The sequence below is a fragment of the Chiloscyllium punctatum genome, chromosome 27 (assembly GCF_047496795.1).
Source record: "Chiloscyllium punctatum isolate Juve2018m chromosome 27, sChiPun1.3, whole genome shotgun sequence".
In the NCBI taxonomy this organism is placed as follows: domain Eukaryota; kingdom Metazoa; phylum Chordata; class Chondrichthyes; order Orectolobiformes; family Hemiscylliidae; genus Chiloscyllium; species Chiloscyllium punctatum.
The window spans coordinates 16772696-16799722 of NC_092765.1; the positions used below are offsets into that span (position 1 = coordinate 16772696).

General features: G+C 42.0%; 1 protein-coding gene across 4 annotated transcripts in view; it reads left to right on the top strand.

Moving 5' to 3' along the window:
* The window catches only part of LOC140453481 (AT-rich interactive domain-containing protein 1A-like), a 129009-nt gene that overhangs the window by 85767 nt on the left and 16215 nt on the right, over positions 1–27027 (top strand). For 3 of the 4 annotated variants that reach the window (XM_072548192.1, XM_072548193.1, XM_072548194.1), the window contains exons 7-12: positions 73–240; positions 2672–2987; positions 10824–10969; positions 13389–13498; positions 15969–16178; positions 23208–23415. In XM_072548192.1, coding sequence (XP_072404293.1) covers positions 73–240; positions 2672–2987; positions 10824–10969; positions 13389–13498; positions 15969–16178; positions 23208–23415 — 1158 coding nt within the window. The remainder of the gene's footprint in view (positions 1–72; positions 241–2671; positions 2988–10823; positions 10970–13388; positions 13499–15968; positions 16179–23207; positions 23416–27027) is intronic. The other variant, XM_072548195.1, reaches the window with a different exon arrangement.

Sequence of the window (27027 nt, forward strand, 5' to 3'; positions counted from 1 at the left end):
TTACAGTGAATGATATATTCTGTTAAAGCAGTACCTGATCTTAATTGAACTGTCTTTTCCCTCTATATACAGGCTATATGCAGAGACCCCCTCAGTTACCACAGTACAGCTCCCCACAGACAGGGTCAGCATTGTCCCCACGTCAGCCTTCTGGAGGTCAGATGCATGCTGGGATGAGCCCATATCAACAGAATAACTCTGGAAACTATGGGCCTCAAGGTGCTCAGTATGGACCTCAGGGTGAGTCTGGTACAATGCTCAAAATTCATGAGGGAAATAGGAAACTTCACCCCAAAATATGAGCAAGCATTCAATCACAGGTATGACTAATTGAAGGAAAATCAGTTCAAAAAGACAGCTTATCACTGTATTCTCAAGGGTAATAAATACTGGCCTAGCCAGTAGTGCCCAAATCCTATGAATGACTAAATTAAAAAGTTAACTCAACATCTGTTACTTGGAAAATATTAGATATAAAGGATTTGTTAGCAGAGCATTTAGAAGTACAGAAGATGACCAAGCTGAGTCAGCATTGTTTGACGAAGGGGAAGTAATACCTGACAATTTCTTAGAATTGTTTGAGGAAGTAACAAACAGGATAACTGAAAGGGAAGCAGTTGATGTAATATATGGGTATGCAGAAGGCAGTTGGTAGACTACTTAATAAAATAAGGGCCAACCATGTTGAATGTAGTATATTAGCATGGATAGACTGGCTAATTTTATAGAAGACAGATTTAGGATAAGTGAGGCATTTTCAAGATGGCAATCTGTAACTAGAAGAGAGTCACAGGAATTGGTACTGAGTTCAGTTATTTACAATATATATTGACAACCTGGATGAGAGAAATGAATGTGTTATAGCCATGTTTACACGTCACCCAAAATGGGTGTGGAAGAAAGTGCTAAGGATGGCTGAGTCTACAGAGGGATGTAGGTTAGGTGAATAGGCAAAATCTTGGGAAATAGAATGTAATTCTTTAAAAGTAATAATTGTGTGTATTTGGACTGTGAGCATCAGTTGGGACAACACTTCTTGCTCAGCTCTGGTTGACAAGTGGGCAGTTAATTGTCAACTACGTGTAGTGGTTCTGGAGTCACACATGGTTCAGACCAGGTAAGGAAGAAGGATTTCCTTCCCTGAAGGTCATTGTTGTAAAAACCCATTTGATTCACTAATTAACAGTGTTTACACGCTTCCTCTTAGACTAGCTTTTTTTGTAAAATGTGGGAGAATGAAGGGTTTGGGAACATTGGCAGGAAGCATAGAGCAGCTATGTAAACGGAGAAAGACTATAGAGGGCTACAGCACGAGGGATTTGGGAGTCCTCATAAATCTGGAAAAGCTAACCTACAAGTTCCGGTAGTAGGGAAAGCAACTGGGATGTGAACCTTTATTTCAAGCGGGAAGGGAGTATAAAACTAGGGAAGTTAGCTGAAACTATACATGAGACTATTTTACCGCTGGCCTGAACAATGTGCACAGTTTTGGGCCCCTTATTGAAGAAAAGATACTGGCATTGGAGGCACTCCGGAGAAGGTTCACTGGGCTGATGCCAGCTGTGGAGGAGCAGTCTTATGAAGAGAGGTTGAGCAGTTTGGGGTGTACTCATTGGAATATAGAAGAGAGAGGACAGCTTATTGAAATAGACTAGATTGTTAGGGGACTTGACATATTAGATGTGGAAAGATTGTGGGAGGACCAAAGGGCATATTCTCAGGTTAAGGAGCTGCCCTTTTAAGACAGATGGGAAATGTTTTGAGGGTAGTGAATTTATTGAATTCGTAACCACGCAGGGCTTTTGAGTGTAAGTTTTTAAGTATACTCAAGGCTGAGCGAGTTCTAATCCATTGAGGGTTTTGGGGGAAAAGGGAGAAAGGTGGCGTTGAGGATCTTCAGATCAACTATGAATGGCAGAGCAGATGTGATGAGTTGAATGCCCTGCTTCTGCTCCTACATCCTGTAGTCTTGGAATTTATCAACAGATTTTTAAAAGTTAATAAATGGGGACACAATTTGCAAGCATCTGACTTATGAACATTTGTTTAATTGCATGTGTGCAAGTAGTGTCATTAGTTTTCTGCTCCAAATACTTGCTTGGGCACTTGCTGTGTGGATATGTATTACTTGATAAATTAACCTTGTTACTTTGTTCACACATTGTACAACTTTGCACTTGCAGCTACGCCTGCTAGTGAGGGATTTCCTCATGTTTAATGCACCACTGTCTGCTGTCTCTTGCCAAATTCTATGAGCGTGTTGTGCTATATTTGCCCCATGCTGTTACTACTTCATGGCACAAAGCTTCCTTTTTAGTTATGTTGCAGAGTGGATGAGGTGATGGTGGGTTTTGTGTTTACACGTATATGTAGCAGGTTCCTATTTCATTGATGTCATTGTGTAACCCCCATGTATTTGTAATCAGTAATTCATTTTTTTCAGTTATTTTGGGGTTTTTTTTGGTAGGATATCTTGTTCCAGTTTTATCTGGATCAAGGTAAATAGATTGAGGTAAAAGCAAAACATTAATGAAATATTGAGTTGAAGAATTAATTGATACTTGTCTGATGTCTGGCCTGTTGACTCTTGCTACCATTTTATTTTTATTTCCAGTAGATGGAAGCACACTGGCACATTTCTACCATGATTTTTTTTCTTCTCTTTAAACAGGGGGCTATCCAAGACAACCGAACTATAACACACTGCCCAATACAAACTATGGCTTGGGAGGCACTATGAATGCATTGACTGCTGGCAACCAGATGCATGGGCAGGGCCCAGCTCCGCCTTATGTTGGAATGCCACCTGGGAGGATGGGTCCAGCGGCAATGGGTAACCGGCCGTATGGAGGCAATATGACACCAAATGCAGCAAACCTATCGGCACAAATGAGCTCAGGAATGTGCCCACCACCAGCTATGAACCGCAAGGCTCAGGATGCAGCTGTTGCTGCGATGCATGCAGCGGCAAACTCCGTACAGAGCAGGTAAGTGGAGCGGCAAGTGCATGGCTCTAAGACTAAAATAAAACGGCAGCAATTAAAATCACAAAAATACAAACTGAGAAATTTGAGGTTTGGTGCCGAGACATTATTTTATTAACATGATCTTTTGGGGTACAGTACTGTAATGTGTTTATGGTTTAAATTTATTTGAATTCACTTGATCAAAGTTACCATGATCTGGGCAGCTGAAAATGTGTTGCTGGAAAAGTGCAGCAGGTCAGGCAGCATCCAAGGAAAAGGAGAATCGACGGTTCGGGCATCAGCTCTTCTTCAGGAATGAGGAAAGTGTGTCCAGCAGGCTAAGATAAAAGGTAGGGAGGAGGGACTTGGGGGTGGGGTGTTGGGAATGCGATAGGTGGAAGGAGATCAAGGTGAGGGTGATAGGTCGGAGTTGGGTTGGGGCAGAGAGGTCAGGAAGAAGATTGCAGGTTAGGAAGGCGGTGCTGAATTCGAGGGATTTGACTGAGACAAGGTGGGGGGAGGGGAAATGAGGAAACTGGAGAAATGAGTTCATCCCTTGTGGTTGGAGGGTTCCCAGGCGGAAGATGAGCTCTTCCTCCAACCGTTGTGTTGCCATGGTCTGGCAATGGAGGAGTCCAAGGACCTGCATGTCCTTGGTGGAGTGGGAGGGGGAGTTGAAGTGTTGGGCTACGGGGCGGTTGGGTGTCCCAGAGGTGTTCTCTGAAACGTTCCGCAAGTAGGCGGCGGCCTGTCTCCCCAATATAGAGGAGGCCACATCGGGTGCAGTGGATGCAATAGATGTGAGTGGAGGTGCAGGTGAATTTGTGGCGGATATGGAAGTAACCCATGGGGCCTTGGAGGGAAGTAAGGGGGGAGGTGTGGGTGCAAGTTTTGCATTTCTTGTGGTTGCAAGGGAAGGTGTCTGGAGTGGAGGTTGGGTTGGTGGGGGGTGTGGACCTGACGAGGGAGTCATGGAGGGAGTGGTCTTTTCGGAACGCTGATAGGGGAGGGGAGGGAAATATGTCCCTGGTGGTGGGGTCCGTTTGGAGGTGGCGGAAATGACGGGGGATGATACGCTGGACATGGAGGTTGGTGGGGTGGTAGGTGAGGACCAGTGGGGTTCTGTCCTGGTGGCTGTTGGAGGGGCAGAGGAGCGGGAAGTGGAAGAGATGCGGTGGAGGGCATCGTCGACTACGTCTGGGGGGAAATTGCGATCCTTGAAGAAGGAGGCCATCTGGGTGGTACAGTTTTGGAACTGGTCCTCCTGGGAGCAGGTACGGCGGAGACGAAGGAATTGGGAATATGGGATGGGTGGAAAGTGTTGGTAAACTGGATGAACTGTTCAATCTCCTTGTGGGAGCATGACCTCAAATTCACCTGGACCGTCTCAGACTCCTCCCTCCCTTTCCTAGACCTTTCCATTTCCATCTCGGGTGACCGAATCGACACGGACATTTACTATAAACCGACCGACTCCCACAGCTACCTAGACTACACCTCCTCCCACCCTGCCCCCTGTAAAAACGCCATCCCATATTCCCAATTCCTTCATCTCCGCCACATCTGCTCCCAGGAGGACCAGTTCCAAAACCGTACCACCCAGATGGCCTCCTTCAAAGACCGCAATTTCCCCCCAGATGTAGTCGACGATGCCCTCCACCGCATCTCTTCCACTTCTCACTCCTCCGCCCCTCCAACAGCCACCAGGACAGAACCCCACTGGTCCTCACCTACCACCCCACCAACCTCCATGTCCAGCATATCATCCGCCGTCGTTTCCGCCACCTCCAAACGGACCCCACCACCAGGGACATATTTCCCTCCCCATCCCTATCAGCTTTGCGAAAAGACCACTCCCTCCGTGACTCCCTCGTCAGGTCCACACCCCCCACCAACCCAACCTCCACTCCAGACACCTTCCCTTGCAACCACAAGAAATGCAAAACTTGCGCCCACACCTCCCCCCTTACTTCCCTCCAAGGCCCTAAGGGACACTTCCATATCCGCCACAAATTCACCTGCACCTCCACACACACCATCTATTGCAACCACTGCACCCGATGTGGCCTCCTCTATATTGGGGAGACAGGCCGCCTACTTGCGGAACGTTTCAGAGGACACCCGGACCAACCAACCCAACCGCCCCGTAGCCCAACACTTCAACTCCCCCTCCCACTCCACCAAGGACATGCAGGTCCTTGGATTCCTCCATAGCCAGACCATGGCAACACGATGGTTGGAAGAAGAGCGCCTCATCTTCCGCCTGGGAACCCTCCAACCACAAGGGATGAACTCCGATTTCTCCAGTTTCCTCATTTCCCCTCCCCCCACCATGTCTCAGTCAAATCCCTCAAACTCAGCACCACCTTCCTAACCTGCAATCTTCTTCCTGACTACTCTGCCCCCACCCCACTCCGGCCTATCACCCTCACCTTGACCTCCCTCCACCTATCGCATTCCCAACGCCCCTCCCCCAAGTCTCTCCTCCCTATGTTTTATCTTAGCCTGCTGGACACACTTTCCTCATTCCTGAAGAAGGGCTGATGCCCGAAACGTCGATTCTCCTGTTCCTTGGATGCTGCCTGACCTGCTGCGCTTTTCCAGCAACACATTTTCAGCTCTGATCTCCAGCATCTGCAGTCCTCACTTTCTCCTCGATGATCTGGGCAGCATCCCAAGAGGTAGCTGATCATGTCCTGGAGTGGCTAACTGGTTGAGAGTTTTTATTTCACTTGTGGTGGATGAATTGTTCATGGTTTGTGTGTATATTGTATCTCTGGGATTAATATCCACATGAATTGTCTGAACAATATTTCTGTAGAAAGTATCGTGGTTGTGAGCACATGCTGCTTTGCTATCTTTTAATCTTATGAAGACTAATTAGTCTCCATTACTGCACAAGAGCTAATGAGAATTGGGATTGACAGTTGAACTGGGAATTGATTAAGCAGTTTGCAAGAGTGAACTGCAGCAGTAAACAAGTGTAAGCTTATTGAGTCCAATTGCAATGGTGTGCTGTATCAGGTTGTGTTGCATGGTACAAGCTTTCCAACCTGTCACTGCTACATCTGGGTTCCTGAAGGTAGGTGGAAGGGAGTCACTAATTGTACCCAATAGTATCTGTAAACCTGGTAACTGCCACATTCAAGCGAATGGACAACATTGGGTGTGAAGAACACAGCACATCTACATCATTATGCTTCCAATATTGGTACGTCAGATTTACACTCTCGTTTGGTAATTTATTCCATTGTTAATATGAAAAATGATTCAGGGTCAGATTTTTCAATTGTGTATACATTTGTACATTTGATAATGCAGTTTTTTATTTTGTTTCTGTGAAAACTATGAATCCAGTAACCTTAATTATTATGTTAAATGAGTGAAAGGCAGGTAGCTGCCACCTATCAATAACACAATTTTTTTCGGGATGGGAGGTGGTCATTTGTTCTATTGTCAGTTCTATCTGTTGAATGTACAATTCACCTTGTGCCATTTCCTTGTGTTCTCCCCATAACTCTGCACTGCTGCTTTTTGAATGATAATCCCGTTCCCTCTTGAGTGCTTCTTTGTTCCTGCATCTATCTCTGACTCGGGCAGCATGTTCCACATCTTAAATCTGTGCCCTCATGTTTTTCATACAAGCTATGTTATGCCCTTACCTCATGGATTCCTGTAAAAATAAGGAGTCTTAGTTAGGTTTGTCAGGAGTGGTATTGTGTATCATTTCCCCTCCTCAAAAGGATTAGGGAATATGGATTCTCCTGACCCCAAAAATAAAGGTCTGTATAGATGGGTCAATTGGAAAAGATCAAAACAGTTTTTTGTTGGGTAATGTTATTAAGGTGGATAGATGGCATGAATAGCCATGATCTGCTGAATGACTAAACGAGCCCGAGGGAAGATAAAGTAATTACATCACCATTGTGAAAATATTTGTTCGTGTAACACTTGTGTCAGGAGGTGAAGCACAGTCAAATCACAAGTGGTAAACGTGGTAAATAGAACTTTGATATAGTAGAGAAAGCCCTTATGTAATCCTATTTGCCGAGAGGTGCACTCTGTTAAGGACAAAAAAAAGGCACTGATGCAGTAAGACACAGTAAATATGTGAGAGTCTTTATTTTCAATTTGTTCATACTTTACAATGGTCTGACCTTGTCCAGTAAAAACCATTGCCAAACATTTGGCGCTGGCTCTGCAGATGCTCTGTAATCTTTTTCTGCATAGCGTGTTGTCTTCAGCTGAGTCCGCATGCCGATCATTCAATCCAATGTTTTTTGTTTTGTGCTGCAGTACAATATCCCAGAGTATTGCTTCAGCCAGGGAAGCAATGGGCATTTGTTAGACTTTTGATTGTCATGGTGGTGAAAACCTTGCCTTTCTTCCATTGATGTATTTTAATCCACTTTTTTTCTCCAGACCTCACATGCTGGAAGTCATTGAAGTGTTTTTGATAACCTCACACTGCATGGGTTTTATTTTGACGTTAGCAAAGCAATTTCTTATCTTGTGAAATGGCAATATTTTGTGCGACCCACATTGGCACAGACCATAGACATGCTGCAGTCCATCCTTCACTTTTCACCAGAATGCAGTTTGTCTTTAAGCATCAAAGAATGGCATAGTGTTAAGAGATTAAAATGGTCTGGCTTCATCTCTATGCACTGTGGGGCATTTTTAACAATGGCATAGTGGTAGTAGTCCAGACACTCAAGTCGTGTTTCGGGAACTCAGTGTGGTAGATAGTAGAATTTAAATTTAATAAAATCTGGAGTTAAAATTCTGATGGTAATCACAAAATCATAGTCAATTGATATAAAAACCCATCTGGTTCACTAATGTCCTTTTTCAGGGAAGGAAATCTATTAGTATTGTCTGGTCTACATGTGACTCCAGACTTCAGCAGTGAGCTTGATTCCTGAAATGGCGCCTCAAGCTATCAATTGCATCAACCCATTTAAAAGTCTGAAAAATGAACCAGGATGAACGTCAAAATGAACTAGGATGGTCTATCTGGCATTGACCTAGGTACCAGAGATAAATGTCAAACTCACTGAGCCCATGTTAAATACCATTCAGACAAAGCACTGAGGATGGCAAGGCTGCAGAAAGTACTCTAGGGGACTTCATTGTTTATCACAAAGACTGACTTGGCAGCCTCACTACTGATGCAGTTGGTTGAGTGCAAAAGGGGGTTGCTACTAGACTGGGTTGATGGCAAGTGTTGAGGGAACCAATGAGGGAAAAAACATACTTGATCTCTGTCCATGAATGTTGGTAGCTATGGCACTGCTGAGTACTTTTGGAGATGAAGTTTTGTCTTCACATTGAGGATACTCTAATTGTGTTGTGTGGAATTATCGCTGTGTAAAGTAGACTTCGAATAGATCTAGCAACTTGAGTGGACATCCATAAGGCACTGTAGAATTATATTGAAACACAATGCATACCCTCATGGCCCAGTCTATACCCTGCTCTATCGTTACCATCAAGCCAGGGAATTGATTCTGGTTGAAGAAGAATCCAGGAGGGATGCCTGGAGCAGCACCATGCATATCCAAAAATGAGATGTCCTGGTGGAGTTACAACACAAATCTACTTGCCAAACAGCATGAAAAGAAGCAAGCGTTGCCACAACCTATGAATCCGATCTAAAGCTGTATATTCCTGTCATGTGGACCGTTAATTGGTGGTGGACAAGAAACAACTTGCTGGATGACCAGCTCTACAAATATCTCAATACAGTACAAATATATGATGCAGGACACTAACTCACCAGGACAAAAAATGAGGCTGTAGCATTCGTTATGACCTTTATTCACCCAGACTTCTTGAGTGGATGATCCACCCTGGCCTAGCATAACAGAAACCAGTTTTTAAGCCTATTAGATTATTAACTCAACCTCACATCATTGAATGGATGGAGACACTGGATACTTTGGGCCCCATAGCACATTGGCAATGCACTGAGACAATAGTACTGAAGTCTTCTGCTCCGGGACTTGCTGCATCCATAGCCAAGTTCTTCTACCACACCTAAAACACTGACATCTAACTGACATTGGAAAATTGCCTCAGTGTCCTGTACATAGCTAGGCATATCAAATCAGATTAATTACTGTCTCTTCTACTCTCTAAGAAAGGCACCGTTAACAGTGCTCTCGAGCAGCATTTTATTAACAATAACTTCCTTACTGATGCTAATTTTGGATTCTGCCAGGGCCCCTCAGCTCCTGACCTCATTCCTTGGTTCAAACATGGACAAAAAAGCTGAATTCCAGAAGTGAGCTGAGAATCACAGCCCTTGAAACCGAGGCCACATTGGACCAACTGTGACATCAAGGAATCCTATCAAAACAAACTTTGCTAGGAATTGGTAAAGAGAAATCTCTTGCTGATTGTAATCATAACCATTTCTCTGTGTCAGGAGTGGTTGTTGAAAGTCATTCATCTCAGATCTAGGAAATATCTAAAGATGGTCCTCAGCGTAACCTAACCATTTTCAGCAACTTCAGCAATGACCTCCTTCTAACTTTATGAACATTTCTCTATGTTCAGCTCCATTCTTGACTCATCAGATACTGAAATAGTTTTTGTCCAAATGTGGTAAGACCTGGACAGTTTCCTGGTTGGAGCTGACAAGTGGAAAGCAATGTTTGTATCACATAAGTGCTAGGCAACGTTTGTATCACATGAGTGTCTCTCAACAAGAGAGAATCTTAACCATCACCCCTTGACATTCATGTAATTTACATCACTGAATCTCAACATCATGGGGATTATGTTTAGCCAGAATTGAACTGGACAAGTCATATAAGCAAGTGGCTATGACAACAGGCTACATATCTTAACTGAAGTCAAAAATACATTGGAATGCTCCCCACTTGCCTGGATGAGTGTAGCTCCAACACTGAAGAATCCAGAACAAAGTAGCCTGCCTGATTGCGCATTGACAAACACATTCACTTCTTCCGCTACTGATGTGCATTAACAGTAGTATACTGTCTACAAGGTGCACTGTGGAATAACAGGGCTCCTTTAAACAGTACTTTCCAAACCCATGACCACTGCCATTTAGTGATTAAGGGTAGAAGATAAATGGGAATACACCACCTGCAAGTATTCTCTCGCATGCTCACACAATCCCCCTCATACAGCTTCATGCCATCCTGACTTGAATATGTATTCACTCAATGACAGCGAAGGAGCAAAATCCTGAAGTTCCTTCCTTGACAGCATTGTAGCAAACTGATTACAGCACACCACCTTCTCAAGCAACTGATGGCAATAAATGCTGGCCCAGCCAGTGACTTCCACATCTTATGAAGGAATAAAAAGAAATTTCATCCAGGACATGAACAAAACCATTTTGCATGCTTGACTGCAGTCTTGGCCATGGTTTCACATTCTTGTGTCATTTAACTCTGCTCTGGTTGACACATTTATATAAATTGCACTAGTTTGAGCATTCTAGAGCTTTGACTTATCCTAGATGTCCTTCTGTTGGAATTCCTGTTGTCCTGGAAGTCTTGCATTTTGTGAATTTGCCTCAATCATTTAGCTATATTTGTTCTGTTCACCTTTTGTGTGTCATGTGATTACTCAAGGCTGCCTTTGCCCTGACCATTTGAAGTGAATCTTCTTAAAAGTTCCTCAATCCAAAAATCCATTATCATCCCTAAATGTAGTGCCAGGAGATGTAAATCTGTTCCAATTTGTAAAGTTGGTTTTTTGGTCACTTTAGACTCATCATATTTCTGAGTATTTGTAATGTGCATGAGATTTTTCTGCTAACTGAGATAGATAGTATTTCACACACTCTTGTTTTTCACATTATCCTCCCTTTCAATGCAGGCAACCTGGTTACCCAAACTTGAATCAGGGAGGAATGATGGGTGCTGGCTCCCCGTACAGTCAAGGTATGAACAGTATGGCTGGCATGATGAATCCACAGGGGTCTCCATATTCCTTGGCTGGAAACATAGCAAATAGTTCTGCAGGTAAGGACACAAGTTCTAGACCCTTGTGGATGAGTTTAGTAGCAAAAGATGATGGCAACATAATGATCTCTGTGGTTTCTGGATTAACATTTATTCTTTCTGTTGCTGTCAGATAAATGTTATTCAATGCTCATCACAAACTTAACAAAAGGCAGCAGAAATGACTAGTCACTTGTGAGCTGTCGCTGAACAGTTCACACTCTTACCTCTAGTCAGAAGATTGTGGATTCCTGTAACATGGCCGCATAATGCAGTTTGATGTTTTACTGTACCATTGAGAGGACCTCTGGTGCAGTCTTTCGAATAGAAGTTAAACTGATGCCTTATTTGTCTTTGAGTTAACAAAAAATCCTAAGGGGTGCTATTTTGAAGAATAGCAGGGTAGTTCCTCCCTGTCTGGTTGATATGTTTCCCTCAACTATCATTACAATGGATCACTTGTCACAGTGATGTTTGTGGGAATTTGCTGTGTGCAGATTTGTCCATTTCCTGTATTAGAACTGTGATTATGCATTTGAGGTTTGTTGGATTTAGCATAGAACCACTTGCAACGATCAAGGATAGTTGTGACACCAACTTGAGTGTTCCACACTTGCCTGTTATTTGTATCAGATATGATCAGATTGTTAATCAGATTGCAGTAAGTGCACTGGAATTTCCTCCTTCAAGCTTTATGCCATGTTCTGAACTGTATGGTCAAAATGACCCCTGAGCTGGTCAATCCTTTTTGCACCCCAAGCTAAGTATTTACAGATATTTAGCTGATGTAGTATTGAGCCATGCATGTTTTGTTTTAAACAAAATCTTTTTAGTAAGATCAATAAGGCCAAAAGTCAGTTATTGAGGCAATTTTATGAGAGAGAATTTCTGTCTGCAGCATCACATCAAATTCTTGGGATAATCTTTGCTATGTTGATGAATGAAGCATTCAATTTGTTTCTGAGGAGGTTTCATTTACAGCAAATCAGGTGGACCATCAGTTGATTTGGCCTTAGTTTTTTCCACAAAGATCATCTGACATGAAGGCAACTTTCTAATTTTTTGACCAGAAATTGAGATCTTTTATGACGACCAGAATCAGTATTTGGGGCCTTGGTTTAACATATTAGCCAAAAATGTTGTCTCCAGCAATACATCACTCAATGCTTCACTTAAATGTCAACCTAGGTGACTTACTGATGGTCTGGAATGGAGCTTGAACACACTAACTAACTAGGACTGGTAAAACCTATGGTTGCCAGAAATGCTCCTGCATGGTAATTGAATCCTAACCGCCACATTCAGCACCACAAAAAAATGTTGACAGGGTTGCTGCTGTGCATGCATTCACTGACCTCTGAGAATGAGCTAGAAACTTAGAATGATTACAATGCAGAAAGATACCAGACCACATTTATCTTAGTACAAACAGGTTGGGTGGGATCTTAGATTATTGGCTTAACTAAAAGATGGAATTGGCAATAATATGTACAGCCGGCCTTGATTTTTGTGCTGAAATTCTGCAAAGAGATTTGAACCCAGATCCTTGTTATTTGTATGCAAAAGTGTTGTTAGCTGAGACATGGCTGACAAAGCTTAAATATTGAGTTATTGAAGTGTTTGAGTTATTTTATTGTCTCATATCTAGAAAGATACAGTGCAAAGTGTTCTGTTGCTACAATCTGGTGCCATTTTAAGTTACAAAAGAATAAAATGCAGTTACATAAATAAAGTTCATACTCTGTACAAGTGGTCTTAAAACACAGCTCCAGGGCTTCTGCAAGGTGTCGCAGGGCTAAAGTCATCCCCACTCTGTACAGCAATGACAATCCCACCAAGCATCCACACTTAGGTATACCGGAGCCAAGAGACCCACTGCTGCTGCCAAGAGTCCTTGCTCTGTGTACCATTACTTGCAGCTGAAGACCTGCCAAGCACCACCTTGGACAACCTGCTGAGTCAATGCTCTGGGCTTACCACAGCCAACAAACACTGCTTCCCTATGATGTTAAAACGTGAAAAAGGAGAGAGAAGGATACGGATGGGCACAGGAGCCTGAACACACACTACCATGCTGGTGTGCCATTTTTGTGGAAGAGCTGGTCAGGGTACCTGGGGAGCACTCTGCTGGACTTCAAATAGTTCTATGAAATCGGTTACATACAAAACATGCCACATTGAGCAGTGAAGCATTCCTTCAATACTGTATGGGAGCATCAGCCTAAGTTTGTACTCTGGTGCCTGGTGTGGGACACAAACCTGCACCTCAAACTTTAGAGACTTGAGTTCTATCCCTGAACACAGATGAAACTGTAGCTGAACTTATACATGTATTTATTACAAGAAAAACTGTAGACCTAATCTTCCTGCAATAGCTTTTGGTGAATGATTACTGTTGTGTTGATCCAGTGATTTATACGATCTTCTCATCTTCTGGTAGTTATGACTCCCAGTCCAGAGATGATGGCACTGGGTGAAGGAAAGTTACCACCAACTCAGAAAGCAAACAACAAGGCAGATGGAATGACAAAAGCTGAGCTTAAGTCAAAGGTAAGAACACAAATGACTTTGGCACTAACCAGGAGTAGTGCTGCACTTCATGGTGCTGCGAGGTGATAATTAATGTTACTCTATTTCACAGAGACAGTTGCTGCTAACTGACTTTGATCCCTTCACTTGAACCACATGATGTGAACATATGTCTTTAATTTATTCACAATAAATTTGAATGAAGGCTGATCCTTATTGTGGACTGAGCATTTTGTACTTCAGGCACCCTTTCCTGGTGTCAGTTTTCAGTAGGTTAAGTAGGATGTGTGTCCCAATAAATAACTTTCATTCAAAGCCTCTGACATTGCACTAGTTCAATGTTTGCCCGATATATTTGATTGGAGATTTCCTAAAGTTGATTGTCTCAGAGATTGCTATTTTCTCAGTGAAAAATAGAATGATCCTATCAATGCATAGTAGGACAAAAACAGACATTTGATACTAACTGTCTTCATGGACTTGCTGCAGTAGCCTTGGAAACACTCTCGGATTTAAGAAAGTTTACCAAGGTATGCTTTCATGACGTCTGTTTTACTAACTATATACTACATTCCATATTTTATAGCCTCTGGGTTTGATTATATTGAATTTTGTCAATTCATTCAGTCTGTTTTTTTGTCCTTTAGAAGCTAAGTTGAAACTGATTAAAAGTTCATTTCACAAAACTTGGTTTTGCAGATCTTCACCTTACCCTTGACACAAGGTTTCACAGGTCATTTCCTGACTCCCAGCTAGTTTTCACCTTTCCGATAGTTAATTTCTGGGAAGTGCATAGCTCTGGTGAGCTGTTATTCCTCCCCACTCTATAGTTTGTGTGTTGGAGGTACTGAGCATGTTACCTAGTGCATGTGGTTTTCTGGATGGTAGGGCTCACTTTCTTGAACCACGTCTGCTTTGGTTACACCAATAGTGTTATTGACAAGATAAATTCCAGGTATTTAACCCAACAAAATAATGATTATAGTGCCAAGTCAAGTTTGGATAGGAAATTTAAGTTTGTGGTGTTTCCAAGTATCTGCTTCCCAGTTCTTCCAAGTGGCGGAGTTCAGCAAATTGGAAGGTACTGTCAGAGGAAACATAGTGAGTTACTGCATTGTATCTTTGTTTATGGTTTGCTCTGCTGGAATTGTGACAGTGATGGAGGGACTGAATGTTTAAGGGTGTAGATGGGCTGTACATTGTGTGTTGTCTTGCTCTGAAAAAGAGTTTCTTGAGTGTTGAAACTGCACTCATTCAAGCAAGCGGTAGGTATTCCAACAACTGACTAATGCCTTGCAGATGGTGGATAGGTATTGGGGAGTCAGGACGTGAGCTAGTCACTGCAGAATTCTCAGCCTCTGACTTTCTCACCAACCAGTATATATACAGTTTCTGGTCAGTGGTAATTCATAGGATTTCAACTGTGGGGAATTCAATGATATGTGCACAATATTCTAATTAGATGGTTATTCAGTAATTCTTATAATAGATTAATGTGGTTGTAAAAGCAGATAACTGCTGTTCAACTAAATTATTAACCTCTGAAAAATGAGTGGATTTAACAAGAAACATAATTTGTCAATTTATAGATTGGATCCCATCTTGATCACCTGTAGAATGTAGAGATATATTGGATGTTCAAAGATACTGAGATTGTTATTGAACTGTCAAACAGATATTTTTTGTGTTGCATTATTAACCTTGGCAACTGGTTTTGTTGAGATATTTGAAATGCACATTTATGGCTTAGGAACTGATATATTATGATTTGGAGATGCAGGTGTTGGACTGGGGTGTACAAAGTTAAAGATCACACAACACCAGGTTATAGTCCAACAGGTTTAATTGGAAGCACACTAGCTTTCGGAGCATCGCTTCTTCACCAGGTCCACTACCACCTGATGAAGGAGCGACGCTCCAAAAGCTAGCGTGCTTCCAATTAAACCTGTTGTGCTATAACCTGATATATTATGGCGTCTTGTCCAGCTACGTGAATATGTAACTTGGGGCAATTCTTATGAAAGACCACATGCAGATTTCTAAATACCTAAAATGTCAATGGAGCTTTCTGCTGTGTTTAAATTGATTATTTTCAGTACTGTTTCTTAATCTGCGTTTATGTTTGGATCTAAGCTGATAAATTGAACATGGAAATACAAGTGATGCTGAAATAGCTTGTCATGTACTGGCCATGTGTGAGCTTTTTGGCCATTTTCAGTTTTGCATCTGTTCTGAACATAGGTATGCTTTTACTTTTGTGATACTTTTTTTTTTTGTTTACTGTTGTTTCAACACTTTTGAAGAATCAGAACACGACCAAACATTGGCTGTTTGGGCAACGTTTCCCACTCAGCTGTTGTTCTTATCTGTTTTGATAAGTAATTTATCTCTGTGGGCTCTTCATGTGCATCTAAATCTGTCTCTATTTGAACTGTTTTGGTTGGGCATATAATCACCAGTAACTGATGGGCCTTGTTTTTTTTTGTTGCAGAAAACCAACTCTTCCACGACCACTAATGAAAAGATCTCTAAACTGTATGAGCTGGGCATGGAGCCGGAGCGCAAGATGTGGATTGATAGGTACTTTGCATTTATGGAAGAGAAGGGCACAATGATGACAAATCTTCCTGCAGTTGGCAGGAAGCCGCTGGACCTTTATCGACTCTATATGTCTGTCAAGGATATTGGAGGACTAACGCAGGTGGGTGTGTGAAATGTCTTTATCTTTGGCAAAAATTCTGGCTTAACTTTTATGGATGTTTTTGATTAAACCACTTTGCATTGCAGCCCTGGCAGATGCCCCAACTTAATTGACTGTTTATTTTTACTTCACCCATCAAACTTGGTTCAAACCAATTGTAAATTTCCTTGCAATATGTTCTTGCTGAGTAACACTTCTCAGTAGTTCAGGATGCTTGATAGCATTCACTGCTTACTGGAATAATTATAGCTCACTTGTGCATTATATGAACACTCTCTTCCTTAAGATAAATAGTTCTGAAGGTTTAGTGTATCTTACTGCTGTATGCATATCATTCATTCCATCTTTGATTTATAGATTAAAAAGAGGACTGATCATCTTATTTTATCTTCTCTGATGGAAAATATTCCTCACTGTGCCCTGACATGCTAATTTCATTTCACTATCTTGTTAATTGGTCACTTGAGCATTGGGGGTTCACAGGTACATGCTCTTTGGTCCAGTTAGGTAAGGCAGGTGGGTACATAAGTTCACCTGTACACTTGTTCCCCCTCCGATCAGTAGAATATCAGAGCTCCAATGAAGTGGTTATATTTCAAAAATCTATTCCTTTTACAGCTCAAATTACACTAGTTTGGGAGTTGAGGGCTAGTGGGCAAAGTGTAAAAATTAAAGTCAGACCCATCGCAAATAAAATTGGGAAATTCTTTTGAATTGGCTATTTAAATTTTTGAATTTGATTCAGACTTAACTGTATTGCAGTTAACCATATTCCACCCTCAATTTTAGTTATGAAATTAAGCACATTATGATCCCTCTATCTGATAACACTCTCCTTTATGTTTAAAGTTATCCTGTTACATAAAACTAGACACTAGATCAATCTGTGTTCTGGACAGTTATGTCAATATTTTATTGAGTAGCCTTGAATGTATCTCTTAAGTTTGTCCTCCAAACCACTTTTGCCAACTTGTTTCACGGTTTATAGAGTCATAGGGATGTACAGCATCGAAACAGACCCTTTGGTTTGACTCGTTCATGCCAACCAGATATTCTAAATTAATCAAGTCCCATTTACCAGCACTTGGCCCATATCCCTCTAAAACCCTTCCTATTCATATAGCCATCCAGATATGTTGTAATTGTGCCACCCTCCACCACTCCCTCATTCCATACTCGCACTACCCTCTGTTAGAAACTTGCCACTTAGGCCCATTTTAAATGTTTCCTCCATGATCTTACACACACTGGAGGGGTATAAGTTTGTGGTTTTGGGGGGGGGGGGGGGGTAGAAGGGGAAGAGAAACCTTATTTACCCTGTCCACGCCCTTCATGATTGTATAAATCTCTATAAGGGATCCCTGAGCACCTCATGCTCCAGGAAAAAATAACCCCAGCCTTTTGTTTGTGGAAACAGGCCCTTTGGCCCAACCAGTCCACACCGACACTCTGAAGAGTAATCCACCCAGACCCATTGACTAATTGACCTAACACTATAGGCAATTTAGCATGGTCAATTCACCTGACCTGCACATCGTTGGACTGTGGGAGGAAATCAGAGCACCGAGAGGAAACCCACGCAGCCACTGGGAGAATGTGCAAACTCCACACAGACAGTCACTCGAGGCTGGAATCGAACTTGAGACCTTGGTGCTGTGAGGCAGCAGTGCTAACCACTGAGCCACTGTGCCACCTATTCAGTCTCTCCCTTTGGCTCAAACCCTGCAACCCTGGCAACATCCTTGTAAATCATTTCTAAACCCTATAGCAGGGACACCAGAATTGCACGCAGTATTTCAAAAGTGGCCTAACCAATGTCCTGTAGAGCCGCAACATGACCTCCCCACTCCTATACTCAATGCTCTGCCCAATAAAGGAAAGCATACCAAACATTGTCTTCACTATCCTATCTACTGTGACTCCACTTCCAACAAACCATGAGCCTGCACTCCAAGATCTCTTTGAGCAACATCCCCAGGACCTCCCAGTAAGTGTAAAAGTCCTGACCTGATTTGCCTTTCCAAAATACAGCTTCTCAAATTTATCTAATTATAGCTCACTTGTGCATTGTATGAACACTCTTCCTTAAGTTAAATAATTCTAAAGGCTTAGTGTGTCTTACTGCTGTATGCATATCATTAATTCCATCCTTGATTTATAGATTAAAAAGAGGACTGATCTTCTTTTGTCTTTTCTGATGGAAAATATTCCTCACTGTGCCCTGATACGCTAATTTTATTTCACCATCGTGTTAATTGGTCACTTGAGCATTGGGGGTTCACAGGTACATGCTCTTTGTCCACTTGGGCGTACTGCTAAGGCAGGTGGGTACATAATCTGCCACTTCTCGGCCCATTGACCCATCTGCTGAAAGTTCCATTGTAGTGAGATAACCTTCTTGGCTGTTCACTACACCTCCAATTTTGGTTTAATCTGCAAACTTAATCATACTTCCGATATTCACATCCACATTTATATAAATAATGAAAAGCAGTGGACCCAGCACCGATCCTTGTGGAGGTCACCAGCCTCCAGTCTGAGAAGCAACCCTTTACCACCATCTGTCTTCTAACTTCGAGCCAGTTCTGTATCCAAATACTTCCTGTATTTAATGTGATCTGACCTTGCTGACTAGTCTACAATGAGGAGCCTAATCAAAGCCTTACTGAAGTCCATATAGATACTGTGTATCGCTCTGTCCTCATCAGTCCTCTTCGTTACTACTTCAAAAACTCAATCAAGTTAGTGGGATACGATTTCCTATACACAGTCATGTTGACTGTGCCTAATCAGTCCTTGCCTTTCCAGATGCATGTAATCCCTGACCCTCTGATTTCCCTCCAACAACATCAGCCAACCTCCAGTCTTCTGGCGCCTCACCTGTGGCTATCAATGGTTCAAATATCTCCAGCAATTAGCCCAGCAATTACTTCCCTAGCTTCCTGCAGATTTCTAGGGTATGCTGGATCAGATCCTGGGGATTTATCCACCTTTGTGTTTTGAGCCTTTCAGGAGCAGCACCTCTACAACATGGATATCTTATTTCTCCACATTTTATATAGAGTCTTAGAGATGTACAGCATGGAAACAGACCCTTCAGTCCAACCTGTCCATGCTGACCAGATATCCTAACCCAATCTAGTCCCACCTGCCAGCACCTGGCCCATAACCCTCCAAACCCTTCCCATTCATATACCTACCCAAATGCCTTTTAAATGTTGCAATTGTACCAGCCTCCACCACTTCCTCTGGCAGCTCATTCCATACATGTACCACCCTCTGTGTGAAAACTTTGCCCCTTAGGTCCCTTTTTAGATCTTTTCCCCCCTCACTCTCAACCTCTAGTTCTGGACTGCCCCAGGGAAAAGACTTTTGTCTATTTATCCTATTCATGCCCCTCATAATTTTGTCAACCTCTATAAGGCCTCCGCTCCAGGGAAAACAGCCTCAGCCTGTTCAGCCTCTCCTTATCGCTCAACTCCAACCCTGGCAACATCCTTGTAAATCTTTTCTGAACCCTTTCAAGTTTCACAAAATCGTTCCATTTGGAAGGAGACCAGAATTGCACGCAATATTCCAACAGTGGCCTAACCAATGACCTGTACAGCCGCAACATGGCCTCCAAACTCTTGTACTCAATACTCTGACTAATAAAGGAAAGCATACCAAATGCCTCCTTCACTATTCTATCTACTTGTGACTCCACTTTCAAGGAGCTACGAACCTGCACTCCAAGGTCTCTTTGTTCAGCAACATTCCCTAGGACCTTACCATTAAGTGTATAAGTCCTGCTAAGATTTGCTTTTCCAAAATGCAGCACCTCTCATTTATCTGAATTAAACTCCATCTGCCACTTCTCAGCCCCTTGGCCCATCTGATCAAGATCCTGTTGTAATCTGAGATAACTTTCTTTGCTGCCCACCACACCTCCAATTTTGGTGTCATCTGCAAACTTACTAACCATACCTCTTCTGCTCGCATCCAAATCATCTATATAAAATGACAAAAGTTAAGGGCACAGCACCGATCCTGTGGCACTCCACTGGTCACAGGCTTCTAGTCTGAAAAACAACCCTCCACCACCATCCTCTGTCTTCTATCTTTGAGCCAGTTTTGTATCCAAATGGCTAATTTAGATTCCCTGCAGTGTGGAAACAGGCCCTTTGGCCCAACAAGTCCACACCGACCCTCCGAAGAGCAACCCAACCAGACACATTCCCCGAATGCTATGGGCACTTTAGCTTGGCCAATTCATCTAACCTGCAAATCTTTGGATTGTGGAAGAAAACTGGAGCACCCGGAGGAAACCCACACAGACACGGCGAGAATGTGCAAACTCCATACAGACAGTCACCCGAGGTGGGAATTGAACCCGGGTCCCTGGCGCTGAGGCAGCAGTGCTAATCACTGAGCCGCTGTGCCGCCCAGTTCTCCCTGTATTCTGTGAGCTCTAACCTTGCTAACTAGTCTCCCATGGGGAACCTTGTGAAACACCTTACTGAAGTCCATATAGATCACATTTACTGCACTGCCCTCATCAATCCTCTTTGTTACTTCAAAAAGCTCAATCAAGTTTGAGATATGATTTCCCACGCACAGTCATGTTGACTATCATGAATCAATCCTTGCCTTTCCAAATACATGTACATCCTGTCCCTCGGGATTCCCTCCAACAACTTGCCCACCACCAAGGTCGGGCTCACTGATTTATAGTTCCCTGGTTTGTCCTTACCACCCTTCTTAAACAGTGGCACTGCATTAGCCAACCTCCAGTCTTCCGGCACCTCACCTGTGACTATCGATGATACAAATATCTCTGCAAGAGGCCCAGCAATCACTTCTCTAGTTTCCCAGAGTTCTCAGGTGCACACGATCAGGTCCTGCAGATTATTCATTTCAAGACATCCAGCACTTCCTCCTCTGTAATCTGGACATTTTTCAAGGTGTCACCATCTATTTCCCTACATTCTATATCTTCCATATCCTTTTCCACAGTAAACACTGATGCAAAATACTTGTTTAGTATCTCCCCCATTTTCTGCAGCTCCACACAAAGTCTGCCTTACTGATTTTTTTGGGGGCCCAATTCTCTCCCTAGTTACCCTTTTGTCTTTAATATATTTGTAATGTATTTGGGGAGGGTTCTCCTTAATTCTATTTGTCAAAGCTATCTCCTGTCCCCTTTTTTGTCCTCCTCATTTCCCTCCTTAAAGTACACTCCTCCCTGCCTTTATATTCTTCTAAGGATTCACTCAATCTATCCTGTCTATACCTGACATATGCTTCCTTCTTTTTCTTAACCATCCAGTATTCCCTACATCTACCAGCCTTTCCTTTCACCCTAACAGGAATATACTTTCTCTGAATTATCGTTATCTCATTTCTGAAGGCTACCCATTTTCCAGTTGTCCCTTTATCTGCGAACACCCAATCAGCTTTTGAAAGTTCTTGACTAATATCGTCAAAATTGGCCTTCCTCCAATATAGAACTTCAACTTTTATATTTGTTCTATCCTTTCCATTACTATTTTAAAACAAAAGATTATGGTCGCTGGCCCCAAAGTGCTCTCCCAATGACACCTCAGTCACCTGCCCTGCCTTTTTTCCTAAGAGTAGGTCAAGTTTAGCACCTTCTCTAGTAGATACATCCATATACTGAATCAGAAAATGTTCTTGTACACGCTTAACACATTCCTCTCCATCTAAACCCTTAACACTATGGCAGCCCCAGTCTGTTTGGAAAGTTAATATCCCCTACCATAACCACCCTCTTATTCTTACAGATAGCTGAGATCTTGCAAATTTTTTTTCTCAATCTCCCTCTGCCTATTAGGGGGTCTATAATGCAATCCCAATAAGGTAATCATCCCTTTCTTATTTCTCAGTTCCACCAAAATAACTTCCCTGGATGTATTTTTGGGAATATCCTCCCTAAGTACAGCTGTAATGCTACCCTTATTAAAAACGCCACTCCCCTGCTCTCTTGCCCCCCTTTTTGTCCTTTCTGTAGCATTTGTATCTGCCACGTCCTTCACCACAGTAAACACTGATGCAAAGTACTTATTTAGTATTTCCCCAATCTCCTGCAGTTCCACACATAGGCAACCTTCCTGATCTTTGAGGGGACCTATTCTCTCCCTAGTTACCTGTTTGTCCTTAATGTATTTGTAAAATCCCTTTGGATTTTCCTTAATCCTGTTTGTCAAAATTATCTCCTGTCCCCTTTCTGCCCTCCTGATTTCCCTCTTAAGTATACTCCTATTACCCTTATACTCTTCTTGGGATTCACTCACTCTCTGCTATCTATACCTGATAATATGCTTCCTCCTTAATCTAAACCAAAACCTTGATGTCTGTAGTCATTCAGTATTCCCTACACCTCGTAGCCTTGCTGTTCACCTTTATAGGAGCGTGCAGTCTCTAGAGTCGCGTTATCTCATTTTTGAAGGCTCCCCATTTTCCAGCCATCCATCTACCTGTGAACATCTTCTCCCAATCAACTTATAAAACATCTTGCTGAAAACCATCAAAATTGACCTTCCTCCAATTTCGAAACTTAACTTTTAGATCTGGTCTATCCTTTGCCATCACTATTTTAAAACTAATAGAATTATGGTCACTGGCCCCAAAGTGTTCTTCCACTGACACCTCAGTCACCTACCCTGCCTTATTTCCCAAGAGTAGGTCAAGTTTTGCACTTTGTCTAGTCGGTACATCCACATACTGAATCAGAAAATTTTCTTATACGCACTTAACAAATTCTTCTCCATCCAAGCCCTTAACACTGCCAGTCCCAGCCTGTATTTGTGAAGATCGAAGTTTCTCATCATTGTCCAACCCTTGTTACATGCTCCACAGTTTTCTGATTAATGCATTGTTGACCAAACAACATTACTCAAGCATTTCTGTCCTGTTATTTGTTATTTTCTAACTACTATTCAGCAACTACCACTTAGTGGGAGCTATGAGGGTGAGCAATGGTGGAATCTCCCACACTACAATACTAAACAGTCAACATATCTTGTGCAGGTGAATAAAAATAAAAAATGGCGAGAACTGGCCACCAACCTGAATGTGGGAACCTCGAGCAGTGCAGCCAGCTCACTGAAGAAGCAGTACATTCAGTGTTTGTTTGCCTTTGAGTGCAAGATTGAGCGAGGGGAGGATCCACCACTAGACATCTTTGCTTCTGTAGATTCCAAAAAGCAACAACCAAAGATACAGCCTCCTTCTCCTGGTGAGTGTGATGGCAGCTAATGTGCCAAGAAGGGCTTTCCTTCTATTTAAATGTAGGATTGTAGCATGGGATTGTATGACTACTGTCTGCTAACCCAAGTACCATAGTTGAAACGGTGAGACCAATAGGTACAAATAATGGTTTGTGATTTCAGGTGCACTTCATGAATGACTGATCTCACATTGCTGCAAATTTCCTTCCTTATTCTGTTTGTACTGTATGCTCTTTAGAGGTACGGGCTGTTCTTCTATAGCGTGCATTTTGTTAACATGAATTCACTGTAACGTGAACTTTTAAAAGTGTTTTGATTATAATGTGATTCTGGCTTACTGACTGTAAACTGCTTGGGTGGGGGCGGGGGCATCCTATTATCAACGTGAATGTCATGCTAACAGAAATTAATATGATAAGATTAACTGGAATTGCAAAAATTTAATTTTGGTTTCCAGACTTTTTGATATAAGTTCTAAATCTTAATTTAGCTGAAGGGCATGCACGACCAGGTGTAAATTTGCCTTTGAAGAATAGTGATCGTATACCTGGAGTGTTAGCTATAGGTTAGAGCTCAGCTTTGTTCTCTCCTTTTGGTCCAATTTTATGTTGATTTTTGATCTGTTTAATTTGTTTGTTTTTAAAAAATTCCTAATTATAAATAGCCTTAGTCTGTACCCAGGAACTTTTCAGGACAGAAGTAAGAAAATATGAGAGTTATGCAGCTTTTGAACTCTGCTCAGAAGCCAATGGAAGTGGAGTAATTGAATTTTTTTTAAAGGCGTAGATGAATTGATTTTTGTTCAGCAGAAGAATAGTGTTATTGGGAGTAGGCACTCTGGAATTTGAAACATGAGATCAGTCATGAACTTATTGAACATCGAAGCAGGTGTAAGGGGCTGAATAGTCTACTTTGCTGCTAATTCATATGCTCATTCTGTATGTAAGTTATATTTTAAAAATCTAGAAAAAAATCAGAATAATGATGGAACTTTGTATGAAATTAATTATTATAGCCATTTCTTTTGAATGTTGCTTGACAAATATTCTAGAATAAACTTTTTGATGGATTATGATCTGGAAGTGTAAATTAAACAAATATGGGCATAAGCTGCATGTCTTTGAGAATAACAAAAAGCTTATATTTGTTTCCACCTAGATCCATCATTGTATCCTCTGCTTTTCTTTCTTATTCGCCTTCAAAACAGGGATAAAATAAATTGGCAACTCAATAGTCTTGAAAGCAAAGCTTGATTCTTAAGTGTTATTTTGCATTCATTTTTAAAACTGCCCAAGCATGTCTACTCAGAAACTCTAAATTGTAAAAATTCACTAAACTGTGTATTACTGTTTGAATTATGGCCTTTAAAGAAATTTGATGTTCCCTGTCCAGGATAAGCTCAGAGCAATGACAACTGTTTCTTTCGGGGGGAAAAATGCATTTGTGCCTGCATGACATGCTGTAGTCATCTGCTACATGCAGTGAGCACATTCTATTGATCAATGATAATTCCAGGCTGCTTCTGCAGAAACTGGTCAGGTGGATATGGGAGTTGATGATTGAACCTGCTCCTGTTGGTTTTCTTCCTCTTTGGGCAGCAGGAGGTTGGCTGGATGCTGGATGTTTTGAGTTATGTGAGCAAACTGAATCTTCTGTCAGTCCCTGGAAGTGAGGAGGATGGTTGGCACAGAATCTGAATGAGGAGAGGTGGTGAAGAGAGAAAAGTGTGTGTGTTGGGAATAGATGGGAGTAAAGTCAGTGAAGGTAAAAGAGGTGGTAAAGGCTAAAGGAGAAATAACATTAAAAGAAATCTAAAATTCACATTGGCAGTCAGTAATTGTCTGTGATTGTTGTGGGTTAACCATCTTCTTGAGTTTTCTTCCTGCACTTTTCTCTACAGCTAGTGCCATCTTATCCCTCTTCAAAGCCAGCTACATCTTGAAGCAAGGCTTGCCATTTTGGGCAGTCTAGTGTGCTCTCTTCCCAGCTGTTGAGGTCAAACTGGACTTTCAGGGTATCTTAGAAATGTTTGTGCTCGTTACCCAGATATTAACTAATCACTCCGTGGTGCAGTCTGTCTGCCAGCTGGCTTGATTTTTTTTTGAGGTCACCTCTGTTACCACTTTAAATAAGTGTCATAAAGGCTTGCAACAGTAGTTTGCTAGTGAGTCTGACATTTGATGGAAGGTTGTGTAGATTTTAATTTTAAAAACTACCTTTGTTGGGTGATTGATTGAAGATCTGATTGTGGCCGGCAGAGTTGCTCCTTACATGGGCATTGCCTGTGAGCTCTGCTGGGGGAAAGGAAAGAATTTAAGCAATGTTGGCCCTGCCCACTGGTTGAGATAACATTCCAGCTGACTGTTTTGTATGCTGCCATCCCAGATTCCCAGGAGATTTACAGGTTCAGGAAGTTGATGAATGGGGAGCGTGTTATTAATGTGAATGAAACCAATCCCAGTCGCCCTACTGCAATGTAACTTAATCCTGTTGCCAGAGTAAGGGGAGCCCAGCCACATTCTTAAGGCAGTGAGATGCCATTGAGGGAAATCCCCTGACTGAGCAGGGTGAAAAGGTGAAATAGGGCTGGGTGTAAATAAGGCTGCCCTTCTATTGACCTTTGCTTGCAGTTAATGAATAGCAGGTTGAGTCATCAGGGCTACTGTAGTACCTGAGAGAAGCATATAATGATTAACACAGTATTCTATACCAGTAACAAGTCACTCGAGTATCTGAAACTGCACCATCCATGACAGATATTGCAATCTCTTGTGTACAGCAGAAACCAAAACAATGATGACTAATTCGTTCGTATTACAGCCTTTTGTGGAGGGGAAAAAGGACTTGCACTTATTTAGTAACATTTACAACTAGATTTCTCAAATTGTTTTACAAAGAAATACAGTTTGTGTATTCATTATTGTCATGTGGAAAACAAAGCAACCATTTGTGTACAGCAAACATCTACAATGTTCATTTTCATTGTCTGTGGAAATGAACAGTCTGTTTTTGTGATGTTGATTGAGGACTAAATACTGGTCAGGATACAGGACTAGCTCCCCTGAAGTTCCATGGAATATTGACATGGAATCTTTTTATGTCTACCTAAGGGGGGAAGAGGGTGGTTGGATTAACCTCCTTATTTGAAAGGTAGTTGGTGCAGTAACTAAGTACTGTGCTGGACTTGGCTTTAGATTTTCAAGTTTTGCTGGGCAATTGAATCCTCAATCATTTGATTGCTTTGTGAGAATGCAACCAACCAAGCCATAGTTAATGCCGAATGAGTTGAATTTAACTGTAATATTTAAATAGAAAATAATACCTGAAAGTAATTTGATGCTAAATTGATTTCATTGATCTGGTCTTTATTTGAAGCCTTACCGAGGACTCTAATCTAGTAGAATGTTAATCCGAGTCATATCCTATTCTTTGTGAACTCTGTGTGCGCCTTAGTGGAGACATCTATCCAATCCTTGTTTAGCTCATTTTGGATTAATTTGATATAGTTAATACAGTTATAACTGCAATGAATTCTCCATTTCCTCTCCAGCTGAAGTTGATAGTATACATACCTTGCCAGTACAGTGGTAATTAGAGCTGAGAACCATGGAATGTTACTT